This window comes from Marmota monax, unplaced genomic scaffold (genome assembly GCF_021218885.2).
Source record: "Marmota monax isolate L192 unplaced genomic scaffold, Marmota_monax_Labrador192_F-V1.1 WCK01_AAM20220418_F8-fsc00028, whole genome shotgun sequence".
In the NCBI taxonomy this organism is placed as follows: domain Eukaryota; kingdom Metazoa; phylum Chordata; class Mammalia; order Rodentia; family Sciuridae; genus Marmota; species Marmota monax.
The window spans coordinates 3,609,943-3,634,762 of NW_026694779.1; the positions used below are offsets into that span (position 1 = coordinate 3,609,943).

Genomic DNA, 24,820 nt, shown 5'->3' on the forward strand with positions numbered 1-24,820 from the left:
GTCGGCATCCTTGGCTGGCTGGCTGCTGGAGCACACGGAGGCTGTGGTGAACGCAGGTTGCAGGCCCCAGCACCACAGGACTGGGAAACACCAGCTTGGGAAACACCTCATGTGTTTGCTTCATGAAGGAAGAGCCTGCAACAGCCATGATCCAGGCTCCACACAACAGCAGAAGCTAGGATGCCCAAGGCAAGAGTGAGTTGCCTTACATCTAAGCTGAGGCTTACGTGTGACTTAGAAAGTCACAACATGGCTTGGGACCACTATCCTCATCCACCCTTACAGTGAAGGGCTTCGTTCACTGTGGGGTCTAAAGTGACTGACATGGGTGCGAGCTGAGTGCACATGTTGGAAACCTCTTGTGGAAAGTCATGAACTTGATGAGAACTTATTGCAATTACCGGGGATGGAACCCAGAGGTGTTTTAACACTGTGCCACAGCCCCATCCTTTTTATTTTTTGCAACAGGGTCTAAGTTGTTTAGGGACTTCTGGCTTTGAACTGGTGATCCTCCTGCCTCAGCCTCCTGAGCTGCTAGACATGTGCCATCACACTGTGCCAACCGGTGGTATTATAAGGAGCTTCCAGAAAGTGAGTGGATCATGAATGTAGATTGTTGTTGAGTGACCAATAAGGAAGCTGTGACTATTGGGAAGTGAGTGCCCATTCTCAGTTGAGGGCATGGCTTCCAATTGTACCCTCCAGGAGGACTGGTGTGGCACTGAAACAAGTGGCAGGAGCCTGTGCAGGTGCACCTTGAAAGGGTAGCTACTCTGTGCTCCACCCTCATTTCACACTGCAGAAAAGTAAACTCTGCAGTCAAGGGCCAGCTGCCCCACCAGGGGGTTAGTCTCTCTGCCTTTTTTAAAAAATATTTTTTTTAGTTGTTAATAGACCTTTATTTATTCGTTCATTTATATGCAATGCTCAGAATTGAACCCAATGTGTTACACATGTGAGGCAAGCGCTCTACCACTGAGGCATGACCCCAGCCCTCTCTTGCTGCTTTTATAGTTCACGTTACAAAGCAGATTGTTAGTTGCTCATGTCTGAGCAGCAAGACAGACCTTTTATATGCTCGTAAGAGTGCTATAAGGACAATCCTGTGGGACTTGGTCCTGCATGATGTATGCAGTGGTGTTTGGTGTATTCAGCAGTCACTCAGAAGAGAGGCCAGGCCCAGCATGGGGCGAGCAGGACAATAATGAAATCAGCAATGAACATAAATATTTAAGAAATTGTAATTAAGATGGGCATGATGGCACATGCCTGTAATCCCAGCTACTTGGGAGGCTAAGGCAGGAGGATCTCAAGTTCAAGGCCAGCCTCAGCTGAGACCCTGTCTGAGACCTCAGCTGTCCTTAGTGAGACCCTGTCTCAAAATTTAAAAAAATGGCTGGCTGTGATACTCAGTGATAAAGCACCCCTGGGTTCAATCCCCAGTATTGCCAAAATGTAAAAATAATAATTAATGTAAAAAATCCATGACAAACCTATGTTAGAATTTTAAATTTCATTTTGTTCTCAGAATTCTCACTTTATTTGATGGCTAGAAGTGAGGGAAGACTAGTCACTTGCTGATCTTGTTGTCAGCACTGTAACAGGCATAGCCTGTTATCATAGCCATTAAACTGTCATTTAACTTGGTTAAAAAAGAAGATTTAAGGGTACATCCAAGTTTTTAGTTCCCCTCTTTCTTCACCTGCCCCCCCCCCTCCATCCTACACGAGGTGTTTCTCTACACTGAGAACATTCCCAACAACTCTACAAAGAGAGCAACCAGAAGAGGATGAAAGACAAGGGCTGTTCAAAGACTCTTGATTTTATTTTGTGATCTGTGTCAAACAGCCTCATTCTCAGTGCAGGTGGCCCCTCCTCCCCAGGGGACAACTTGGGGTGGGATCCCCTATGAAGTCATGGCCTCCACAGGTCCCAGGGAGACCCACGCAGTTCCGAGAGTTGATGGGAATCCTGGCCAAGACCTGGTGGGTGGGAGGCAGTGACTAGATGGGGTGGTGGTCATGTCAGGTAGCTGAGAGCTGGAAAACCCTTTTCTTGGCCCTGCTCAGTTTTTGGACTGCTGTGCATGTGATGGAGAGGGGGTGTGAGATTTTCCCCCAACCTCACAGGACCCCTTGGCCAGGCATGGCTTTGATTCCACTAAGGGCTCAGCTGAGAGAGGAGCAGGAAACGTGTGGGCTGGCTGCTTCACAGGGTGTTGGTGCTGGTGCCCCGCAGTCCCACACCACGGGCAAACTGTTCCAGCAGGCCCCCAATGGCCCCAGAGGGACTGGGGGCTGCTGCCCGAAGCCCCACTGTGCTGCTGTATGCGGCCAAGAAGGCTGAACGCACCTCCTGCAGCCGCGTCTCCCGGGCACTCAGAGCTGCAAGCCTATGGGGAAGGAGGGACAGAAAATGAACGTATTACCCCAGGACAGGATCCAACATCCTCATCCTCTCTCCATATGGCCTATCCTTGAACTTCCGACTGTACAGAGCCAGGATCTACCCCATGGTCGTGTTACCCTTGTGGTTCAGGCTCCAAATATCTGGTGCTAGTTCCTTTAGCCATTCTTCTCACTTTGAGGTTCTCTTCTCACCTTAGAGCAGATCTTTTATTGGAGCACTGACCTGGGCTTTGTGCTGGAAAAATAACTGTCCCTGTGTTGACTGTGATCAGAAAGAAGCTGAGTTTCACAACTCTTGGCTTCTTATTCCTTGGTAAGAACAGGTGAGACACAGCCTTACACCTGGCAGGAAGGAGATCCCCAGGATCTGAGAGCAGGCCTCGGCCCTCCTGAGGCAAGGACCTGACACACCCTGGGAAAACTTGCTGGCTGCCCTGGCTGGGACAGGGTCTCCCACTAGAAACGCCTAGACCCTAGCTATATCTTTAGTTCCTGCGGCCCCTCACACACTGCTGGAAGAACACCGACTTTTCCAGCACTCTGCTCTGATTCCATCTCTTTCTTCTCCCCTGGCCACGTGGGGCACAGATCACAGACGAAAGATAGAAAGCCCTTCTCTCCTTGCCCTGGGATTACAGGTCAAGAAGGGACACAGTACACAGAAATGGGGGTTTATCAAAGTGTGAGTTCCTCGGAGGCTGTCTGACATTCTGAAGGGTCAGTCTTTAATAGAAGGGGTCCAAGATATCAACCATACCCAATCTCTGGACTCAAAGCCAGGCACCTGAGTTTGTTCTCCAGGAGTTACACACCTACATGACATGGACATCACCTACCTCAGCACTTACTCCTAATTTCTTCCCAAGGAACCAATTCCTGGGCAATCCCTCCCTGGGAACCAGTCAGAGGCAGCAGCAATGTCCCCAGTTCTGAAGCCCAAAATACTTGTACCCCAGGGCTTGGGGGAACAGATGGAGGTCTGAATAAATGATAGTATGGGGAGGACAAAAGGATCCTAGAGAAATAGACTGGTAGGAGTGATATGTGAGAGAAGCAGCAGGCTCTGGGGCCTGGGAAAGTCACACAGCTCTTGCAGGAGCACTGAGAAATGAGCCAATGCTGGATTCCTGCACGCCGCGAGCAACACTGATGAACCTGAGGGCACCTGACCTTTTCTTTCTTTTTTTTTTTTTTCCAGGACTGGGGATGGAACCCAGGGCCTCACGTATGCTAGGCAAGTGCTCCGCCACTGAGCTGACCCCCATCCCCAGACCTTTATTTTCTAGTCAGGTTTCACAGCTGGAGGCCACGTGAGTCCCCTCAGCTGCTCCTTATGGTGTAAGTGGAGGAATACATTAGTTTGTCTTGACAAAGAACATCCAAAGGTCCACACATATGCACTCTCACTGCCCCCCACCTGTGGGAAGTAGAAGGAGCAGAGACTAACCTATTTAGAGACAAGAAAAGTGGAGCCCGGAGAAGATACATGACTGGCTTGGGGATACATCACAGGCCATGGTGCTAGCGCAGCACCATTCCTCAAGAGCTGGGCTGATGGGCTCAGAGAAGTCAAGGCCAAGACCTCAAGACACAGCTGGTGAGCACAGCAACTAGTTTCTCTGTTAACAAAGCCCAAGTCACTGAACCCACATACTACGGGACTTTGCCGCCAGGAGCTGCTCTGGAACCCAACCAAGGATCCTGGAGGCCTAGAGATCAAGCAGGGTCTAGCTGTCCTCTAGGAACTTCCTAGAATTGGCAGGTTGCCTGAAGCTTAAGAGTACACCCTGAGGCCTGATCTGCAAGTATGGGCTGGGGTTGGAGCTGCCTGACTCAGTGGGTAAGACCTGGGAATTTCGGGGTGCAATCAAGCAGAGCAGGCAGGGCTTCCTCCAAAGATGGCGCTGCGGTCAGCTGGGCTGAAGAGGAAGTCCTTACAGAAATAGGCAAGTATTTTTTTATCCTTCAGAAACCTAACAGAACTTGCTTCTAGCCTAGGGGCCTGGCTGCAGAGGAAGCTGAATGCCTAGTGGCCTTGAAAGCCCTTCAGTGACTTCTCAGCTTCAGAGCCAGGACCAGGGAATGCCACTCTGGAATTGCAAGGTCTGACTGGCTCATGTCAGACTTAAGCTGGGATCCCAGGCTCCTCCTCCTTTCCAGCTCCTCTAGCCTGCCAGCATGGGAGGGTACAGAGTTGAATTCTGGTGCTTATGGTGGGGTGAGTCCCTAGCACCTGGAATGGAGGAGAGGGATAGGCTTTCTGAGGAACCCCCAGGGAGGCCACATCTGAGGAGCAGGCCCTGCTCCCCAGGGCACCAGAGGCTCTCTCCTGCCTGATATCCATGAAGTCGCAGAGCAGGAAGGGGTCAGGGGGTTTCCCCAAAACAGCTGTTAAAGTCTGAGGGCTGCATTACAAGAGTGAGAAGCCCAATATTGGAGCCCTCAAAGAAGAGCGTTTCACAGGCTGGGATCTATTTCCCATTTAATCCTCTTTCTTGCCCAGAGGCAGAAGTAGAAGACAAGGTGGGGGCAGTGGACAGCAAGCAGCCTTTGGTTCTGCCTAGAGGAGCACAGACCAGGCTGACCCAGTGTCATTCTGGCTCTGCCTCCAGCATACACCTACCTTCCTGCCCCACTGTTCTGCTTTCAAAGGATCTGCATGTCAGATGAAGCTTTGGACAGAAATAGAACCTGCCATAGTCACAGTCCAGCCAGCTTTCCCTCAGGGTGCACCCGACACACCCATGGATGGGTTCTGGTGGCTGGGAAGAGTGAACAGGAACCCAATGCACTTCCTTAGCAGCCCATGGGCCTTCTTTACACCTGGGGTCTGTAGCTGCAAATGGGGAGGGGCAGGGACCCAGCCAACTCCCTGGCTGGCCTCTGCCTCACTCTTAAGCAGCACTCCTGACTGCTCCCCAGTTTCTGATACAGGCAGGGAAGCATCCTGCCTCAAGCAAGACACTTACAGACAACTGTTAGGGAGCTCATCCGGGAAGCTGAAAGGGAGAGAGGAGTCTGTGTGCAGGACAGCCCGTTCCTGTATACTGCCACAGCCCGTTACCATCTGCCAGCTGCCAAAGTCTGTGGAGAGAGAGGATCCGGGCAGGGGATGGTCCACTGATCTGGGGCAGAGAGGAGAGAGAGGGGAGATGATGCAGTCAGTCATATGCCTCAGAGAGAGGCCCTGGTGGGAGGGGGCTGGTGTCCTGGGCCACAGCTGCAGGGATCTGTTGGAGTGTCCAAAAGCCAACCACTGTCTCCAAAAGAGCAAACAAAGCTGGATAAGTAGTGACCAAGAAAGAAGAGCAGATTGTAAGGCAGGATTGGCTGTGCGCACAGTGCATTCTGTAGACTTCCAGAGGCAAAAGAACCAGAGCAAAGCATGGGGAGAGGTGAGCTGGATCCAGAGCCAGGGTGGATACCTGCCTGGGCCCAGATAGCAAGCAGTCTCAACAGCACCAAGAGGAAGGGAGCAAGGCCGGTCGCCCAGGAAACAAGGGAAGCAGGGGCCCACCACTCTGACATGCAGATTTACAAGGGGGCAACACAGAACCCAGAGCTGCCGAGATCTGATGAGGGAAGAGGGAGAACAGGCCTCGTGGGGACTGTGGAGGGTGGTGACCTAGATTCAAGACAGGCTGGGAGTCCTGAGGTACCCCCTTCCTGTGCAGTGCCTTCTGGGAGCCATGGTTTGTATTCAGAAGCATCAACCCAGCAAACTCACTGGCTATGCCCAGAGGGCAAGGTGAATCAGGGAGGCACCCTGACAGCTTCATCAGAACTGTTTCTAATGGAGGCTGAGAGGACAAAGTCGTGCCCCCAATGGCACCTTCCCTCACTCCCAGACAACCCAACTTCTCTGTCCTGGGTGTGGTGGAAGACATAAGCCCTGCCTTTCCATCAGCTACCCCAGCTCCTGGAACCCAGAGGGGCATCCTATTTGACGCTCGACCCTTTATTCTTTAACTCAAGAAAAGTGGAAAGCGCTCCAGCAGGGACCCACTGAGAGGCCAAAGCACACACTGTGGTAGGGGCTGGGGACCTTGGCCTACAGAGCTGGCTGGCATCGAGAGTAACAACCCCCACTAGTCCTTGGGCTAGCCTTACCCCCAAGAAACTGCCACCTGAGTGCAGCTCTGGACATCTTTAACCATCTCCTTACAGATGGGGAAATAGCAGCCTAGACAGATTAAGACACTTGCCCAGGGTCCCACAGCTAGTAAGTGCAAGAGATTTTTTTTGATTGCAGATTTGTCCTGAAACAGAACCACCTTGAGAGGAACAAGAACAGATGGCTTTTTACGTTAAAGCTGCCACGAGTCGGAACCCCCAGCAACATACAGACTTGCAACATTCATCATTCCGGTGACAATCCAGACGTGTGTGATGGCACCATTAGGAAAGAGCATGGGACAGGCTGTTACCTGATTTGAGCCCCTGGGGCCTGACAGAGCAGGGCTTCCTTGTTTCTAGATGGAGAAGCCTAGCAGGGTGCAGGCAGTCTGTAAATCAAGGAGAACCCTCCCGGGAGGAGCCTGCCTTAGGCTTCCTCCAGGCCACCAGGGCCTCTGGCCAGGGCAACCCCTCTTGAGGCGCTGCTTGGCTCATCAGTCTCATCTATCATTCAAACTGTAGGTAGAATGTCTTTTCCAGTTTCAGCAGCTTGTGAGAAAATAGTCTCTAGCAACCAGTGTGGAGGGAAAGGAAGGGCTACTGACTAGGGGAAGCCAGGGGAGGACACAGTGCTCCAGAGGCAGGGAACCTGGGGACATTTCTTCTGCCCCTCTCCACAGGCTATCAAGAACAAACTGCCCAAGGGGATCCACAGTCACCAGGATATGGTTAGCCAGGTTCCCTCTGAGGACTCCTGGCCCCAGGTTAGTCATTTCCCTTTGCTTCCCCAGTGTCCCAGCAGCAACACAGGCAAGAAGCCAACTGGAACCAGATGACTGGTTAGCGTGGGCAGTAGAGGGTGTGTGACCCCACGGGACCCAGTGGCTCTCAGAGAGCAGTCACCTTTGGTGGATATTGACATTTTTCAAGAATGAACAGAGCTTCCAGAATAATCTTCCTATTTGAGGCTTTTGTCAAAGAATGGTGGCAGAGTGACCAATTAGCTCCTGGGTTTGAGAGCAAGAGGCCATGCTGAGCAGAAGGGTGCTCAAAAGGACATCTGGGAGCTGTGGTTGTGGCTCAGTAGTACAGCGCTTGCCTAGCATATGTGAGGCACTGGGTTCAATTCTCAGCACCACATATAAATAAATGAACAAAATAAGGGCCCATCAATGTCTAAAAAAATATTAAAAAAAAAAAAAAAAGGACATCTGGATCAACTGGCAAGTGGGGACATTGTGGGATACTGGAAATAGTCACGGAAGAGAGACACCACTTTCATATTGGAAGGGAGGAGCATACAGGTTAACTCTGCCAACTTTACTGAGACCCCAGGCTCTTCTGCCCTGTGCTCCTAAGCCAGTGGGCAGTGGCTCTGCCTCCTCCTCTCTCCTACTCCAGGACTACAAAGAACATGTGACTGAGCAACCCTCAAATGGGGGTAGGGATGGCAATGGTACTAGAGAAAGCATCTGCCCACATCCTAGGGGCTCAAAACTGCCCAGGAGGGTGGCTGCTGGCAATACTGCCTTCCCTTAGCTGGATACAGTCCTGGGCTCTTTTTCAGTGTGCAGAGAGCTTTAGCTCCTCACCTCCTGCCAGAAGCCCTGCAGAAGGCTACTTACAGCAGGTGTCTTGTGTCTGTCCTTCAGGAAAGAGGTCCAAGAACATGGATATGAGCAGAGCTGGCCAAACCCATGTGAGAAGGGGGTCTGGGTGGAGGCCTTGCTTTGCCTTTCACCCAGCTGCCCAATGCCCTGACATGGATCAGGCTTTCAGATTCATGACCGAAGCGTATATGTCTTTAACCACAGCTAGTATACCAGACATTTGTGGAAAGGTAAGTATTCACTATATGTAAGATACTTCACTCCATTATCTCATTTAACCCAAACTTACAGGGACCAGGATCATTATTTACTTAAAAATGGAATTAAACAAACAAAAAATGTGAACTCAGAAGGGAAGTGAGTTTTTCCAAGTTACACAGCAGGGAAGAGAAAAACTGACTGGAATCAGGTGTGACCAAAGTCCGTCCTAGGCAATATTACTGACCTTCCTTCTTAATAAAGTGCAGGGCCTCAAGAACTGGCTGAGGGATGGTTGCACTGCCCCTAACTGAAGTAAAGCACAGAGCTTTTAATCCATGTTTAGAAAAAGACCCTGAGAAAAGATCCGAGAAAGGAAGCTAGGGATTGTCCTAGGAGGTGCTGGGAGCCATACTGTGGTTATGAAGGAAGCTGGCCAGAGGACAAGCTGGAATGTGAAGGAGGCAAGGGAAGGAACCACAGGGAAATGGAGCAGGAACCTTGATAAAGCTGAATCCGATGGCTGCATTTCCACTGGACTTTTCCATGTGTTTCCTTTATTTTTAAACTATTTGGGATGTTTTCTATTACTATTACTAGTTTTCTATTACTTGCATCTGAACACATCAGTACTGAAAAGACTGCCATAGAAGGCCTGAAGGTACACAGCTAGGAAGCACCTTGGAGTTGCCTATTCTAAGTCTTTGATTACGTAGATGAAAAAATAAAAATTCAAAGTCATCAAGTGACATGTCTAAAGTCAGGAAGGGAATTTGTGTTTGAATCAACTCCTGCAATCCTAGGCTTCGAGGGAGCCCATGTGTCATCTAATTCATTTATCCTCAACACCAATCTCCAAGTCTACCTTAGATGGTTCCTGATGAGGGCCCCACAGCCACTCTGCCCATCAGGAATGGGGCCTCCCCCAGCCTGGCCTTATAAACACTGCATCTGGATCCCCACCAAGGACTTCTATATTCCTGTGACAGCCTCAGACAAGTCTTTTGGGGCCCCAAGTTTTCTCTTCCAAGTCTCAAGCTTGGACTGCCTTTAGGCTTCTCATTACTCCAGTCAGATCTGGAGCAGTGGCCCCAGGCAAGAGCAGTCAGACTGAAGCAGGAACTCAGGTGTGGCAGAGAGTAGCCTGGCTTCTCTGCCTCATAAAGACAGTGGCGCACACCAATAAACCTAGCTACTTGGGAGGCTGAGGCAGGAGGATCACAAGTTCAAGGCAACTTAGCGAGATCCTGTCTCATAATTAACTACACCACAGTGAATCTATCCATCATGTACATCCACAAGACTGGGGTCCTAATTAGAATAAAATATATTCCATGCTTGTATAATTATATCAAAATGGACTCCACTGTCATGTATAACCAAAAAGAATAAAAAATCAGCTAAATATAGACAGTCTGGAACAGAGGTCACTGTTTACAATGAGAAGTTGGCAGGGGGCAGTGGCTGAGGGCAGCTAACTGGGTAGCTGAGGTTGATTCCTGTGTTGCCACTTAACTATTCAACCAGAATGGTGGGTGTCCCTCAGCCCAGTCCACGTGCTCTCAGTCAGTGTGGCTTCACACTGGGCTCAGTGAGGGCACCATCCCTCCTCGGCATGGAAAACCCTGGCTAGCAACTGCCCTTCCCCCAAAGGACATCTGACACCAGCCATGCAGGGTTGCAGCAGGGCGACTTTTTGACCAGCGCTTGGGGAGGCATGTGAGCATGGAGCATTAGTTTTGCACCTCCCTAGCCCTGTGGCTAATCTGCAGTGGCAGCTAATAATACCAAACGGCCACCAATTCTCCCATTGATGGATGTGGAGTTGGGGCTTGAGAGGAATCAGAACCCCACAGAACTTTCCTCCCAACCATATGACTCCTATAACTTAAGGGAACAAAACCTCTCTGGCTCCTTTCTTAGGGCAGCCTGACTTTAAAAGACAGGCCTGGGGAATATGGAGCATATAAAAACCAGAGAATTCACATTGTGAGGGGAACTCTGGCTGTCACAGCTTCAGCACAGGTTTCTTTCCATACAGCTCCTCCTGCCGCATTAAAGCCCTGATTGGTTACTGTTGCCTAAGAGGCACAAAAGCTAATGACAGGATCCCTCAGGCACTTCAAGATAAAAGAGACTAAATTAATTTTAATGTTAATAGAAATACATAATTAGAATGCTCCAAATCCAAATAATCTAGTCTTTCAAACCTCTGGCAAGGGGCTGGGGGTGTGGCTCAGAGGTAGATCACTTGCCTAGAATACATGAGGCCCTGGGCTCTAGCCCCAGCACTGGGGGAAAAAAAAAATCTCTAGCAAACAGACATTTAATTCAGAAGAACCCTGTTGCTTGGCCAGCCCCACCAAGCTCCAGGCAGCCACTCCCAGAATAGACCAGAAAAGGATCAAATACCTCGCAACAGCCTGCCCCTTGCCTTTTAGAGCCTTGCGTCTACTTTGGTCCAGCCATGCTGGCCTTGGCCTGGCCCCACCATGCAGAGTTATTAGGTCAGGTAGACACCCCAAACCCTCCTGAGCCTCCAGAGGGAGGGACCCTGGTGGCCACTAGACCAGCCGTAAGAGTCTAAGAGTCCATCACATTCTAGCTGGGTGTAATAGCACATTTCTATAACACTAGTGACTTTGGAGGAGAGGCAGGAGGATGGCAAGTTCAAGGCCAGCCTCAGCAACTTAGCAAGACTGTCTCAAAATAAAAAGGGCTGGGGATGTGGTTCAGTGGAAAGCATCCCTGTATTCAATCCCCAGTACCAAAAACTAAAGTTCAAGTTACTCAATGCTGGCAGATGACTACTCAAGAGACTGAAGGAAACTGTCACAGGGTTGGAAAGTGGGATCCTTTGGCAGGAAGAAGGGGATGACAAAAAGTTGAGGTGTGGGAATGGTGCTGAAGGACTCCTTGCAGAGGGGAGTTAGGACTGGGGTGGGAGCCAGATGCTAAGAGCAAGCTCCTGGTCTCCTCCCCAGTTGTCCAATAACCCTATACAGGCAGAAATGGAGTCAGGGACCGTGAGCAAGAGCTGTAGCCTGGAACAAGGACCCCACAGTGCCACCACGGCCCCAGAACAGCTTTGAGGGCAGACATGGGGGCATGCAACAGGCACACATGCCAACCCCACACACAGGATGTAAGTAGGCACTCAGCTGCAGCCACCACACCCCCTGTGGGGCAGAAGGCTGTGGTCCTGCTCAAACCAACTGAGCTCTGGCACTTGCAGACAGTGTCCTGAGTAGAAGGGCTCTCCTGCAGGGGTGAGTGCTCAGTAGGAGCAGTCAGGGCCTCCACCTTGCTTGGAACTCACCAGCTGCCTCCATGTGAAGGCTGCTCCAGATGCTCTTCCTCTACTGCCTACTTTTGTCCAAAAGCTCCCAGAGAGTGGTGATGGGAAGAGGATTTCAGAAGTTTTAAGATGATTTTCACTGTAATAGGCCTGTTATCAAGGAGGAAACTGAGTCCCCAAATCACATGTACATTAAGTGGCACAGAAGGACCTGAATCTGGGATAGACTCCAAAGCTTAGGCCTGTTCTTCTAAAAGTCCCTTTCAACTGGATTTTTTTTTTTGTAATGGAGATTGAACCCAGGGGTGCTTAACCACTGAGCCACATCCCCAGTCCCCACTCACCACTTTTTATAGAATTTGTTTATTTTTATGTGGTGCTAAGGATCGATCCCAGTGCCTCAAACATGCTTGGCAAGTGCTCTATCACCGAGCCACAACCCTAGCTTCCCAGTCCTTTTTATATTATATTTTGAGGCAGGGTCTCACTAAGTTACTTAGGGTCTTGCTAAATTGTTGAAGCTGGCTTTGAACTCACACCCACCTCAACTGGAACTTTTTGAGTTCTCTTAAGTCTACATTGCTTTTTTCTTTCCAGAAGGGCTAGATATTCTCAAAGTTTTAGAAAGAAAAGCAATTGACAGACATAGTGGCACCTGCCTGTAATCCCAGTAACTCAGGAGGCTGAGGCAGGAGGATCACAAGTTCAAGGCTAGCCTCTGCAACTTGGCAAGACCCTAAGCTTCTGAGGAAGACTCTTGTCTCAAAGTATAAAATAAAAAAAGGTTAGGGGATGTGAGGCAATCCAACGCCCTTCAATGGTAGAGCACCCTTGTGTTCAATTCCTACTTTAAAACAAAAACAAAAGCAAAGCAATTCACAGCATTCTTTCCTTGGGGATACGAAATGAAAAATGTGGTTCAGAGTCAACTAGGGAATGCTCTCCCCAAGTGCCAGATCATTCTTCAATCCTAGGCCTTTGGCCCGGTGCTCAGATTCAACCTCTCAAGAAGCGCCACCCCCGGTAGAACACTCTGGCCATATCTCAGGTGCATTCACCCTGTCTGACTGAGCTGCTCCTTTTCCCAGATGTGTTTTGTCACCTATGGCTAGTCAATGTTACACACTTCTAGTCCAGTTCCTAGCATTTGCTCTCTTCATTGCCCAACCAACTTGTAATGGAATGTGAGAGCCAGAAAGGACCTAGAGCATCCAGATCCATCTCTTCAGTCACAATGGGCAGTCCACAGCGGGTAGAATTTACCCAAGGGGATATGTGGAGGTAGCCCCAACTCCCTGTCTGTGTTATCCAACCACTATACGTTCTGGATTCCCCTGGATTTGAGACATGCTCCAGGAAGGTATCTCAAACCTCTCTATAAACCAGCCCTTGCTTTGTGCCCAAACACTAACACATTCTCCAAATACTGCACCTGCCAAATTCTCCACATCCACATCCCCAGTCTCTGAGGTCTACTGCCTGCAGGCATCACACAGGAATCCCACCTAATACACTGGCTCAAGTACCAGAAGCCCACCTCCAGGCTTGTTATGGGGAGGCTAGCCACCTCCACTAGCAGGGGTGCTGGGAGTGCCTCACCTGGGTTTGGGGACTTCCAGTGGACTGCTACCCATCCTGAAGAAGTTGTCAGAATGGTTTGAAGACGAGGAGCTGGAAGACTTGGCTTCAACCAGCCCTGGGTGGGAAGGCAGGCGGTCCTCGGAGGGCTGTGGCCGGTTCCAGAGCACACTCTGTGGAGAGGACGAGTGATTCTTCCTCCTGTGGCGGGAGAGTGGGGCTACTGGCCAAGGCACCCTGACACTGTTCCTGTGCCTGGGGCCTGCTTTCGTTATTCTAGGACAGTGCTGAAGGAATGGATACACACAGGGCATTCCCCCAGGCTCAGGAGCACAGGCAGCCAGAGCTAGGGCTTTACCGAGGGACCATGGTATTCAAATTACATTGGCCTACCAGTCTCAGAGAACATACCAGAAAATCATTCTTAACTAACAGCTCAGTGACTGCCTCTCCCCATCCCTGGAAATGCTATATAAAACCCCGAGCCACTTGTGTAGGAAAGGAGTCGCCAGGGTCTCAGATTCCTTCACAAAGAAGTGAACCTCATACAAATTCCCAATTGCTAAACATCACCTACAATAGCATTTTGCTTTTTTCCTAACACCCCCCCCACCCCCAACACACACATGGTGCAGGATGCTCCTCTAGGGCCTGACACCAGCCTCCTACTCCTGCTGGCCACAGCTGCTTGGTCCCACAGGGAGCCCCTATGCTCTGGGGCCACCATAGGCAGTGCCCCTCACCAACCAGATGGCTGGCCTCTGAGGCCCAATATAGACAGCATGAGATGAAGCTGAGCTCTCAGGCCTCCTATCAGAGGCTCCTTTGTTCTTGGGACTCTAGCCTGGCTCCCTGGGGCTGGTGGCCCTGGCCACAGCTGTGAGTGATCCTGGTCCCAGTCTGACCCCTCACCAAGCTGCCTGAGTCTGTGCTCCTGCCGGAATCAGCTCCATGGCCTCATAGGTGAAGCTCCCTGCGGCTCCTGGGGAGCTCTCCATGACTAGGGAGAAGTCACTGCCAAGGCTGGTGGTGCTGCCACGGTCCCTTCGTCCTGAAAAAAGCCAGTGCCACTGGTCAGTGTGTCATCTTCTCTTGCTACCAGTCCCTCACCTCTTCCACACCATTCAGCTGGACAAAGAAACTTCTAGAATGGTTCCTGTGTAGTCTATAATCAGAAAGCTGTGCTGAGGAAGGAAAAGCGGCTGGGCCAGGACTCACTCAGCATGCAGATGTCTTCCACAGTGAAGCCTGTGTCCCGGGCTGGCAAACTCTTCCTCCTGTGACAGAACCCAGAGCAGGGAACGCCAGCTCTAGCTGGGGTCTCTTCTTTCCCAACCCCGCCCATCCTGAAAAGCAGCCAGAGCCCACCGACAACTCATGGAGTAGGTCCTACCTACAGAGAGTTGTACCCTACCTGCTCTGTCTACCACACATTCCCCAGACCAGCACAGCTGGCCTCCTCTTAATCTGCTTGGCCCTTGAGAGCTCAAGTCTGGCCCAACATACTAGAAGTTTGGATTAGGAAGGCAAATTAACTCAGAAGAGACATCAGCTCTCGAAGGGGCCTTAAAGCAATTGCCAGTCCATCTGCCTGTATTTCCCAGATCTCTGCCTCATTGTAGGCTCAAAGAGGCTCCTAATGCAGACTTCTGCCTCATTGTGGGCACAGAGAGGCTCCTGCAAGGGTCTGGGGCAGTGACAATCAGCTCAGAGGCATGGGGAGCTAGGAGTCTGTCCCTAGGATGACTTTTCCCTACAGCAACTTAGTCACCAGAGGCCATTCATCACCCCAGAGCCTTTCTGCTAGTGTGACCTCAACATGGCCTCCCCTGTGGAAGACTTCTTCCTTCAGGGGTTGTCAGCAGGCACCCGACCCTGGCCTCAGAGGGAAGGTGGCCAGGTAGCAGCAGGGAAGAAATAAGGCAGCGAGGGCCTCCTATGGTGGAACAGTGCTCCTCTGCTTACCTTTGGGTCTTCAGAGCAGAGAACTCCTCGGAGGTGATATGCTTCAAAAAATTGAAGCAGAAGAAGAAAATCTGAAGGGGAGACAAATAGCAGCACTCAGTGAGAAGATGGCTATTCCCTGCAAGAAGTGTCGGGGTGGCGGATCTAACAGGAGTGGGCAGCGCACTCTCTCTGGTCAATCTTCCTGCTGGACAGTGGCCTGCTTTAGGGATCCCAGTGGATACTCTGGTCTACAGGAGCTGTGGGGCAGGTGATAGAGGGGCTCAGGAGGGCCTGCCACATGCTTCTGGGCTAGTCTATGGCAGAAAGGAATATGTTCCCTTCCTGGGAGTGTGAAGAGTCAAGCCTGAGACTTCAAACTGTCCAGGAGGATGAGAGAACAGAATCTTTCTCTTCCTCACCTCTAGGAGCCTAAGGAGAAAGGCTGACAGGGAAGTTGATCTGGGGCAGGGGATTAATGGACACAGCAGGAACACAAGGGAAGGGAATGGATCCCATGGAATGGGGAGGTGCCCAGAAACAGGCTGGGATGACTGGTATGGGGACAGCCACAGAGTGGCCCACAGCCTGCCCTGCTGACGAGCTGTTAAGGGCCAGTTCTTAGGTTTCAGGCAGGTAAAGGCAAGGGTTTCACAGAACTTCCTCAAGAGGCAGAAGGTTGTCAAGGTCAGACCAGTGTGAAAATGCTGTGTTACATAAAATTTAAAAAGTATTTTCACCAGATTCCTCTGTCTGATGTGCTCTGTGAACATCAAAGGCAGTGGAGAGGACAACAATGTCTCACAGGCCTGGAATTTTTGTTTGTTTTAAAGATTCAGTGTCTACAGGGTGTGGGGAGCGAAGAGATGGGGAGCTAAGAGAAAAGCCTACTCTGAAGACCAACCTCCCAGCTTAAGTGTCACTCCTGCTCAGAAGCCAAGGGTTTAAGCTCAGCCTTGTCTTTGCCTGAGTCTCTGAAGGCAGATTCAGACTTGCTCTGGAGGGAGGAGGGAGATGGTGTGGAGGACAGAATGTCCTGAAGTGCCGGCAAGGCAAAGTCCCTTAACAAGAGGATACAAAGAGGCCCTCCACCCAGATTTCAATGCTGAAGTCACTGCCTCTGATAGAGTTCCTGGAGGCCTCTGAGGAACAGGCTTATGAGCTCTGCAGCCCTGGCAGATGCGATAAGTGCTCAGAAGAAGGGATTTGGAAGGGAGAGGAGCAGCTGAGAGGGAGGAACAAAAGAAGGAGGTGCGAGATAAGATGCCAAAAAGGAGAAAGGCTCAGGATAAGAAAGATGCTTTAAGAAGATTGCAGGACAGGGGCAGAAGAGAAAGCACTAACCCTGTGGATGCTCCCATACTGGGCATCTGGGTCTCTCAATGAGGCATAAGGAGACTCAAGGATAAACATGTTGACCAAGGTCACCCAGGTAATAATCAAGACAAACAGGGCACACTGGTGTCTGGCTCCAGGTTTGCTATTGGGGAAACAAGCATGCTCAGCAGGAAAAGATGGTGGAAACAGAGGAAGGAGGAAAAGAAGGTATTGAGGAGGAAGGACAGGAAGAGGACCTGCAGGAGGCCCCAGAAGTGAGGCTCCAAGCAGGACTGTGTGCTCAGACCACCTTGGGGACGAAAAGGGACGAGGTGGGTGTAATGGGATAAGGAAGGAAAGAGCCAGGTATGGTGGCACACACCTGTAATCCAGGGGCAGGGGCTTGGGAGGCGGAGGTAGGAGGATTGCAAATTCAAGGCCAGCCTCAACAATTTACCAAGGACCTAAGAAACTCAGCAAGACCTTGCCTTTAAATAAAATATAAAAAAGGGCTAGGGATGTGGCTCAGTAGTTAAGCATCCCTGGGTTCAATCCCTGGTACAAAAGGGGGAAAAAAAAAGAAAGAAAAGGTGGGGTGGTGGGGGGAGAGGGAGAGAGAGATAGGTAGACAGAGAGCTTGTTTTTCAGCTGGGAGGATGAGGAACAGGAAGAGGACTTGCATGTTGGTTTCAGAGCTAAGAGTAGAAAACAAGTAAACAGTGGAGAGAAGCGGCACATGAGGCTGCATATCGCTGGCAGAGCTGAGCACCCAGCATTTTCTCCCACTGTGCAGGAGACCCCAGGACCAGTATGGAGGTGGGGGGCAGCCACTATGCTTTTGCTTTTGCCATGCTGCCTGAGGCATGGCCCATACAGTGTGGCACGCAAGCAGACTGTCATTCTGTCTCTTGTGTCAGCCCGGTTCCCTGTTCACAGCCTGTGAACGGCACTCACCTCCTCTCCTTTGCTGAGCCGATCTACCAACATGTGCCTGAAAAAGGAAGTTAAAAGGTCAAAGGTAATAGCACTGAGATGAGGGCTGAGGGGCATCTGGTCATCATGGACAGACCACATCTTTGACAACAGTGCACTGAGTGGGGCCCATGTGCATCTTTAGCCCTTCTCCAAGGGACCCCTGTCATGGGAGATGCCACATCACTCACAACAGAAAGAGTCACCGAGACACCATCCCACCCAAAGCCTCCAAGGATGTTTCTCCAAGGCTTACCCAAAGAGGAACCAGTCATAGGCCACAGTTAGGTAGAGGATCTCAGCAGGCTTCAGAGACGAGTGGATGAGCCCATCCTGGAAGATAGCATGCGGGCACAAGATCAGAACTGCCGTACGGTGATGAACCTCCTCAGCCGAGGAACAGACCCACAGTCACAGACCTGGTGACAATGCAGGATGACCAACAACCCTAAGACCAGGGCTAAATACAACACCTGCTGAGTGGGTCCCTCACCCCTGATCTTGCATCCTGGAGACAAATGTACACCAGGGCCTCTGAATGCTCCCAGACCCCAGAGCCCAGCCCGTCCATACTCACAGCCCACAAGGAAAGGCGCAGGAGAGAGATGAAGAGGGGGGTCCGATCCCAGCCTGAGATACAGTGCACCAGCAGCCCGCTGTCATCTAATCAGACACCATGGAACAGGAGCCCAGGAGAGAACCAGACAGGGGCTGATGAGAAGGGAATACCACCACACTGGCTAGGGGAGGGAGCCAGGCCACCCCAGCCGTCTTCCCAGGGGTCTCCCTAGTGCTTTTCCCCAACCTAGACCTAGACAGGGGCAGCTAGGGGATAGCTGTCCTGGTCTGCAACATCCTTCTCCTGGCTACAGTCCTTGGTGTGCCTCCAGGGAGGTATTCACCCTAGACAGTTCACACTGCCCAGGGAATTTGGGTAGTGCTGACTACAGGTCCCTGCCCAGCATTTGGCTGGGGGACACAAATACTTAGGGGAAGGCAGGAGCTTTTTTGTTCTTTTTCTTGGGAGAGATAAAGATAAACTCTTCACTGTGCATGGCTATAGGAACTGTGGAGTACTCTGGACCAATACCCAGTTCCCCAAACTCTTTTTTTTTTTTTTTTTAAGAGAGAGAGAGAGAGAGAGAGAGAGAGAGAGAGAGAGAGAGAGAGAGAGAGAGAGAATGAATTTTAATATTTTATTTTTTAGTTTTCGGCGGACACAACATCTTTGATTGTATGTGGTGCTAAGGATCGAACCCGGGCCGCATGCATGCCAGGCGAGCGCGCTACCGCTTGAGCCACATCCCCAGCCCGCTCCCCAAACTCTTGAGACGACCTCCACAAGCCCTTTGAGGGATGGCACTGCCCCAGCCAGAGCCACTGCCCAGCTCCAGGGGACAGCATGAGACTTTTTCTTCCTTCTTTTCTAAATACACACCCCATCTGGGCACAGTGATCAAGTTCAAGCATGGCACTTGACCCAAACTGGACCAATGAGCATGTCTCTCCCCTCTGGGGAACTTAGACAGCAGGAGAAGAGTGTGGAATAGCTGCCAGCCGTGAAGCTAACGAGATGGTGATTTTGAGAAATGCAGAGAGATCCTTTATGATATTCATTAGACATCTGGCTCTGCTCACAGGCCTTCTCAGTTCCATGTGCCAATATGTTTCTTCTCATTCAGGCAGGAATCAGAAGTCCTGATTGCTACCAAGGAGTTAAGGGTTGACTCTGGAGATGCTGAACAAAACAGGCTCACCCAACTGGTATCCCAAGAACAGGCCCTCCACAGGCTTAGGTACACTGGAGAAGCAGCCAGTACTTATTTGGGTATCTCAAGTCTTGTCCTTTTGGATTAGAAGCCCATTCTAGCCTCAGATACAATCCAATGTGCACAATTCAAAGGCCACCTGAGCCAGTGCACTGCCTCGTGTATGGCTCAGATGCTAATAAGATAATTTTGACTTCTAGGGTTTTAAGAACTAAGGATGCCAATGGACAAATCCCACCCAGCCTGTGGGATTCTAGGGAACCCCCAAATCCCTCTCCCACAATACAAATGGTGGGTGTGCAACCCTGAAAAATACTCCAGCCTGGGTGTCATGAACTGGGAACACCCAGAAGATACAATGGCTTGAGGGTTCAAGGAAGATGAGACTCACCATCGCTATTGACTATGGAGAGCAGCAATTTCAGGTAGTTTTGTGTCTGTTGCACCAGGTCCCAACTCTGTTGGACAAGACAAAGGAAAGGGGAATAGGGACATATTAACTCAGACTGGGAACTTAAAGTATTTTAAAAATAAAACAGTGGCTGAGGGTATAGTTCAATGGTAGAATGCACAAGGTGCTGGGTTCAATTCCAGCACTGTAAAATAAAAAAATAAATAAAATGCTAAGTGTTATTTTGGAGCAATGAGCACATAATGCTTTTGGTCTGCAGCCACAGGTCTCAAATCCCAGATAATCCAAGATGCTCTTTCCCCAGTTCCGAGAGCTCCTTGCACTCCCTTACTCTGCTGCATCCAACTCAACTACAACATAAATAACCTGCTCTGAGGGCAAGGAAGGGGAAGGACAGACCCACAGCCCCCTGTACTTTAGTGTTCCCTAAGTCTCAGGTGCCCAGTGTAGGTTTCAATGAAGGAATATGAAGAGCTTTAAGCCTATGGCCAATACCTCAAATGGCCAGGCAATTTTTCATTTGCCATCATATCACAGGCACCAATTAGAATATTAACCTTCTCAAACATGTTACATGCACTTTTTACTGCTGTTTGCTGCATAGTCTCTCTCTCTTTTTTTTTCTTGCAGTGCTGGGGATTGAACTCGGGGCCTCCTGCGTACCAGGCAAGTACCTTAATGCTGAGCCACACCCCCAGCCCTGCATATTGTCTTCTGATGAATAAACGCAGTCTGTTTAGCAGCAAGACCTTTTCTAACAGGAGGCCCTTGAGGTAGATGAGAAATGAGCAAAAGCCATAAAGAGAGCAGAGCCCAACTCAAGTCCAAGCCAGAGCTCTAGACCAGGAAATATGAAGCAGCCCACTCCCAATCTGGGATTTCATGGAGGGGGCTGACCCAGTTCTGCAAAGCCGTTTTCCCTGGCTGGGGACAGCCTCTGTTCTCTTAGGACATGACTGCCTATCAGCATTCTGGAGCTGTGCAGAGAGGGTGGCGCATGCCAGCAAGAGAGCACTTCCCAGGGGGAGGGGAACACGACACCTGTAATTGGAATGGTTTTCCCAGGAATTTAAACCAGGCTTATTGGCCTGACCCTCCCACGCCCCCGGAGAGTTCTGACCCACTTTCAACAGTTCAGGAGATAGCTGCTGCAGCGCTGCATTAACAACGCCATTACTGGCAGGAGTACAAGGGTCTCCACTTGTCTGGCTCAATGTGTCAGACACACTGTTGCCAATAAATTCCCTTGTTGCTTGGATTCTCAAGAGGCTCCAGGAGCAGGAGTAGAAGGATAGAGGTAGGAGTCATGCAGCACAAGGCCCAGCGTGTGTCAGGTGTGCTGGGGGGACTGCAGCAGCCAGGGCAGGGCAAGGCCGGAGGGCTGGAGCTCTGTGGACACCAATAACCACACCATGGTCAGGGAGAGGCAGAGGCAGCCTGTTCCCAGTTTGGTGGGAGAAGCCACAGGCTGGAGAGGCCCAGGGCACAGAGCTGAGATGAAGGAGGAAACCAGCCCCTCTAGACTCTGAAGTCCATATTCCAGTCACATCTACACTACAGGGACAGGTGCTACAATAACAGAGTAAGAAACTGAAGTCTGGGGATTGCTGCATACAAGGAGGGTCTGGAAATGTGCTAAAACCTAGATTCACCTCTGACTCATCCCAGGCGATCCACCAGTCTCTGGGAGCAAAGCCAAGTAAGCACCATGCCTCTGCTTGTTTCTGTACTTGGAGTATCTTTTCTCCTGGCTGGAAAAACTCCTACTCACCCCTCAAAGACCAAGCCCAATTATTTTCCCTATGGGGTTGCCTTTTGCAGACCTAGCCTAATGCATAAGAACCAATAGGGAGGGTCTTTTGGAGTTGGTGACATGGGAGAGCATAAGCAAGAGAAGAGAGAGGAAAAACATGTTTCTGACAAAGAAAACAGCGTATAAAACTCAGGGACAGCACCCTTCCTTTAATAAGCTCAAAGGAGGCCTTTCAATGAGGCAGGAAGAGGATTAGAGAGTCCTAAGAGCAAGCCAGGCCAGACTGCATGAAGCTGGAAGGCTACATGAAGGTCTTGGGGCTATATGCTGAGGTACATGGAAAGTGGTGGGTTTTAAGTCAGGGTGACAACAATGGCCCTGCTCTATCATTTGAGTGCTTGCTATCTGCCAGGTTGGCTCTCTCATTAGTACTATTCCTAGTTATTCCTCAATGCAGCCTATGCTCAGATATGAGAGGTGACAGTGGCCTGGACTAGCCAGTGCACAAGAGACAGAGGTGGGGACCGAGGAGTTCCACTATGCGCAACGATTTAGAGAACTGATGGGATGTGTCAATGGATAGTGTCAACTCTTGGAGTGGATAATGGAGGTGGAGAATTAGAGTCCTGGGGCCCCAGTGCTGAGGTACAGAAATGGCCTGCACCTTGCTAAAGATGACAAGTGGCAGGAGGCCCAATGACACAAACTGGCTGGGCAGCACTGAAGAGGTGCCTTAGAGGAGGAAGCCACCTCCGCTACTTCAGCCCTGCAGCTTCCATGCCTAGAATTTTATTAGTGTCCACTCCCTCGAGTCAGCTAGCTAGTGCCGGCTGCCTCATTACCATGAGAACCTGTCTGGCATTTCAGAGCAAAGGACACTTTAACAGTGATCACATTTGGGCCTGGCCACATAGGTGTCACCAACTCCACTTTCAGGGGAAAGTGAGGTCAATTGCTCAAGACCACAGAGCTGAGCTGGCCGAGCAGAGCTTTGTCTACTAAGCAGAGCTCCTGCTCACACACACAAGTCTCCTTCCCAAAGAGGCAACACCCTTTGGCAGGACCCATGCTCAGAGCCCAGCAGCCAAACCTTATTTGGTAAGTATCTCAATAGATCCAGTTTGCACCTGCATAAGGAGGGAAAATGGTGCCAGAGGAACCGAGGGCAGCTTGGAGGAGGGCCTACCTGGACCTCTACATACAGTAAACAAAAAAGGAAACCTCTAGTTCCTTTGGCTGTTCAATCCTCTAGGCACAGTGTGGGACTTGAGACTAGGGGACAGCCCTCCTCCACCCCCTAAATCTGTTCCTTATCCAGGCTTCCAGACTGTAAGAAGGAACACTAGTCTGCTCTCCTCCCTGAGGCCCCTTCTATTACAGAAATACCTATGTGGGGGAGACCTGGCTTCACTCTCCTGTTCTCAGACAGCTGTGAAGCAGCTACCCTGTGATATCCAGAGATAAGATAAAGACAGCCCCTACCTTTCCAGACTCCCTGCCATCAGGATGACAAAACAAGAAGGTGTGGGGCAACTGGCTGCCTAACATGCAGACCTCTCTGAGAAAGGAGACCTGGGGGCTAGGAGTTGGCCAGACATGAGGATAGAGGAATATGTAGGGAGGCAGGATGTTTCTACTGGGTCACTGGCTCATCCTTTCTCTAGGCTCTCTGCCTGTTTCTGTGCCGGGATGCATAAACCATGGGTCCCCATCCTCCTGGAGCTCACAGAAGCACATCTCCAATTTGGTGACTAAAGCTTGGTGGAAAATTCCATGATAGATGTTCCCAGGGGGGTTAATGAGAAGGTAGATGCAGGCATCCAACCTGCCAGGGATGGGAGAGAAAGGAGGCAGATCAGGAGAGTCCTCCTGAAGCTGTCACTGAGCCAAATCTGAAGGGCAGTATGTCAGCCAAACAAGAGGAAGCTGAAAGGGGACAGCCAGGCACAGGGACAGGACGTGGGGAAGGAAAGGCTACTTGTGCTGTCTGAAGTGATGGCAATCCAGACCACTGGAAGCGTTTAGCCTGTGTGGGCTCAACAGGGTGGAGAGACAGGTCCATCCAGCAAGACTAGGGCCCCTCTGTGGCAGGCAGCAACAGAGGAAAACATAATGGAAGTAATTTTAAAGTTTCTATAATCAAATGAGGTCAGGTGGCTCTGCTCTTTCTCTAACAAACGTTTTAAAAGGAAAAATGAAAAAAGTCACTAAAGCTCAAATCTGGGGGAAAAAAAAAAAAAAAAAACAGACTCCATGAGGTCCCCTGGAAACAGAACTCCTGGTAGATCCAAATCTTTCAATGAGTCACGTTCAGAAAGCTTTGATTTTCTGGGCCAAGAGCAAACCAGGAGAGAGAGAGTTAACTGAGTGCAATTCCTCCCTTCCTAGGCGGTGAGACAGTCAGGTGCCAGCATTATCTCCACAAGAGTCTTGTGGGGCATGCCCGGGGGGGTCCCCTGACTACCCCCCACCCCCTTATCCTGCCTGTTGGATCAGGCCCCTCACCTGATACAGGCTCCAGTCAATATTCAGAGGGTGAGTCAGGAAATCGGGGATGCTCAAGGGGGCATCGACGTAGTCCTAGGGACAGAATGACACCTGTGAGACATGAACTGGCTCCCCAAGAGGTTGTGATAACAGAAAGGTCATGGCCCTAAAGTTGTGGCTACCACAGGAAGGATGTTCCTCCACAGTGCTGGCCTTCTCCTGGCCAGAAGCTTACGCTATTCTGGAACTGACAGTTTAAAAATCAGAGTGACCAGATCTCTGCAGCTGAGCGGAATGCTTCTATCAGACATTTACAAAAGTTGGCTGCTGAAATAAGCAAGATTAATCTATATTCAATCTCCATCAAGTTTCCTGGGCCTGCTGCTCCTGACTGGAGAAAAAACAGAACCCTGCTCTCTGCCCTTACACAGAGAGTGGAGGAAAGAGGGACTTTTCTATCTTATCCTGACCAAGAAAGAAAGACATTAAGAGGAAAGCACAGATGAGAATGTAACATGCATATACAAAGAGAAGACGAGATATAATGAGACTCATTTAGGGAAGAAAAGAGAAAGGAGAAAGGTAGTTATTTCCCCCGAAAAGCTAACTAGCTGTTCTCAGTCTTCCTTTACAAAGAAACATAAGACCCAAGTTGAACAACGTTGTTCATACCTGTTTCCAGTTAAATATGAGCCCTTCAGCCATGTAATCCCGATCCTTATATTCCTTGAAAAATTCACAGCCTGGAAAAGAAGGGCAGAGTCACAACACCTCCTGTCCCAGCACAGAGTCTTCTGAGACATTGCTGGCCAAACCATGGCCCTGACTGCTGAGAGACTGAGGGGTCAGCAGCTCACACAACTCTTCATGCTGGTAGCTCTGGTGAGGTCAAAGCTGCTGGCAGTGAAAGCAGGAGTGGGCAGGCAAGAGCCAGGAGCAGGTCCCGGTGTCCTTCCAC

The 24,820-nt window shown here is 50.5% G+C and overlaps 1 protein-coding gene across 5 annotated transcripts in view; it reads right to left on the reverse strand.

Annotated features, from left to right (window-relative positions):
- Positions 1–1,806: 1,806 nt before the first annotated feature.
- Positions 1,807–24,820, reverse strand: part of Mtmr14 (myotubularin related protein 14) — a 46,863-nt gene continuing 23,849 nt past the window's right edge. For 2 of the 5 annotated variants that reach the window (XM_046425662.2, XM_058572968.1), the window contains 11 exons: positions 24,535–24,605; positions 23,881–23,955; positions 19,602–19,668; positions 18,019–18,104; positions 17,698–17,774; positions 17,424–17,460; positions 15,174–15,244; positions 14,427–14,485; positions 14,121–14,259; positions 13,230–13,409; positions 1,807–2,392 (listed from right to left, as the gene is read on the reverse strand). In XM_046425662.2, the coding sequence (XP_046281618.1) occupies positions 2,209–2,392; positions 13,230–13,409; positions 14,121–14,259; positions 14,427–14,485; positions 15,174–15,244; positions 17,424–17,460; positions 17,698–17,774; positions 18,019–18,104; positions 19,602–19,668; positions 23,881–23,955; positions 24,535–24,605 (1,046 nt within the window). In that variant the 3' untranslated portion in view covers positions 1,807–2,208. Of the gene's footprint in view, positions 2,393–5,377; positions 5,534–13,229; positions 13,410–14,120; positions 14,260–14,426; positions 14,486–15,173; positions 15,245–17,423; positions 17,461–17,697; positions 17,775–18,018; positions 18,105–19,601; positions 19,669–23,880; positions 23,956–24,534; positions 24,606–24,820 lie in introns of all 5 variants that reach the window. The other 3 variants (XM_046425661.2, XM_046425663.2, XM_058572967.1) reach the window with 3 other exon arrangements.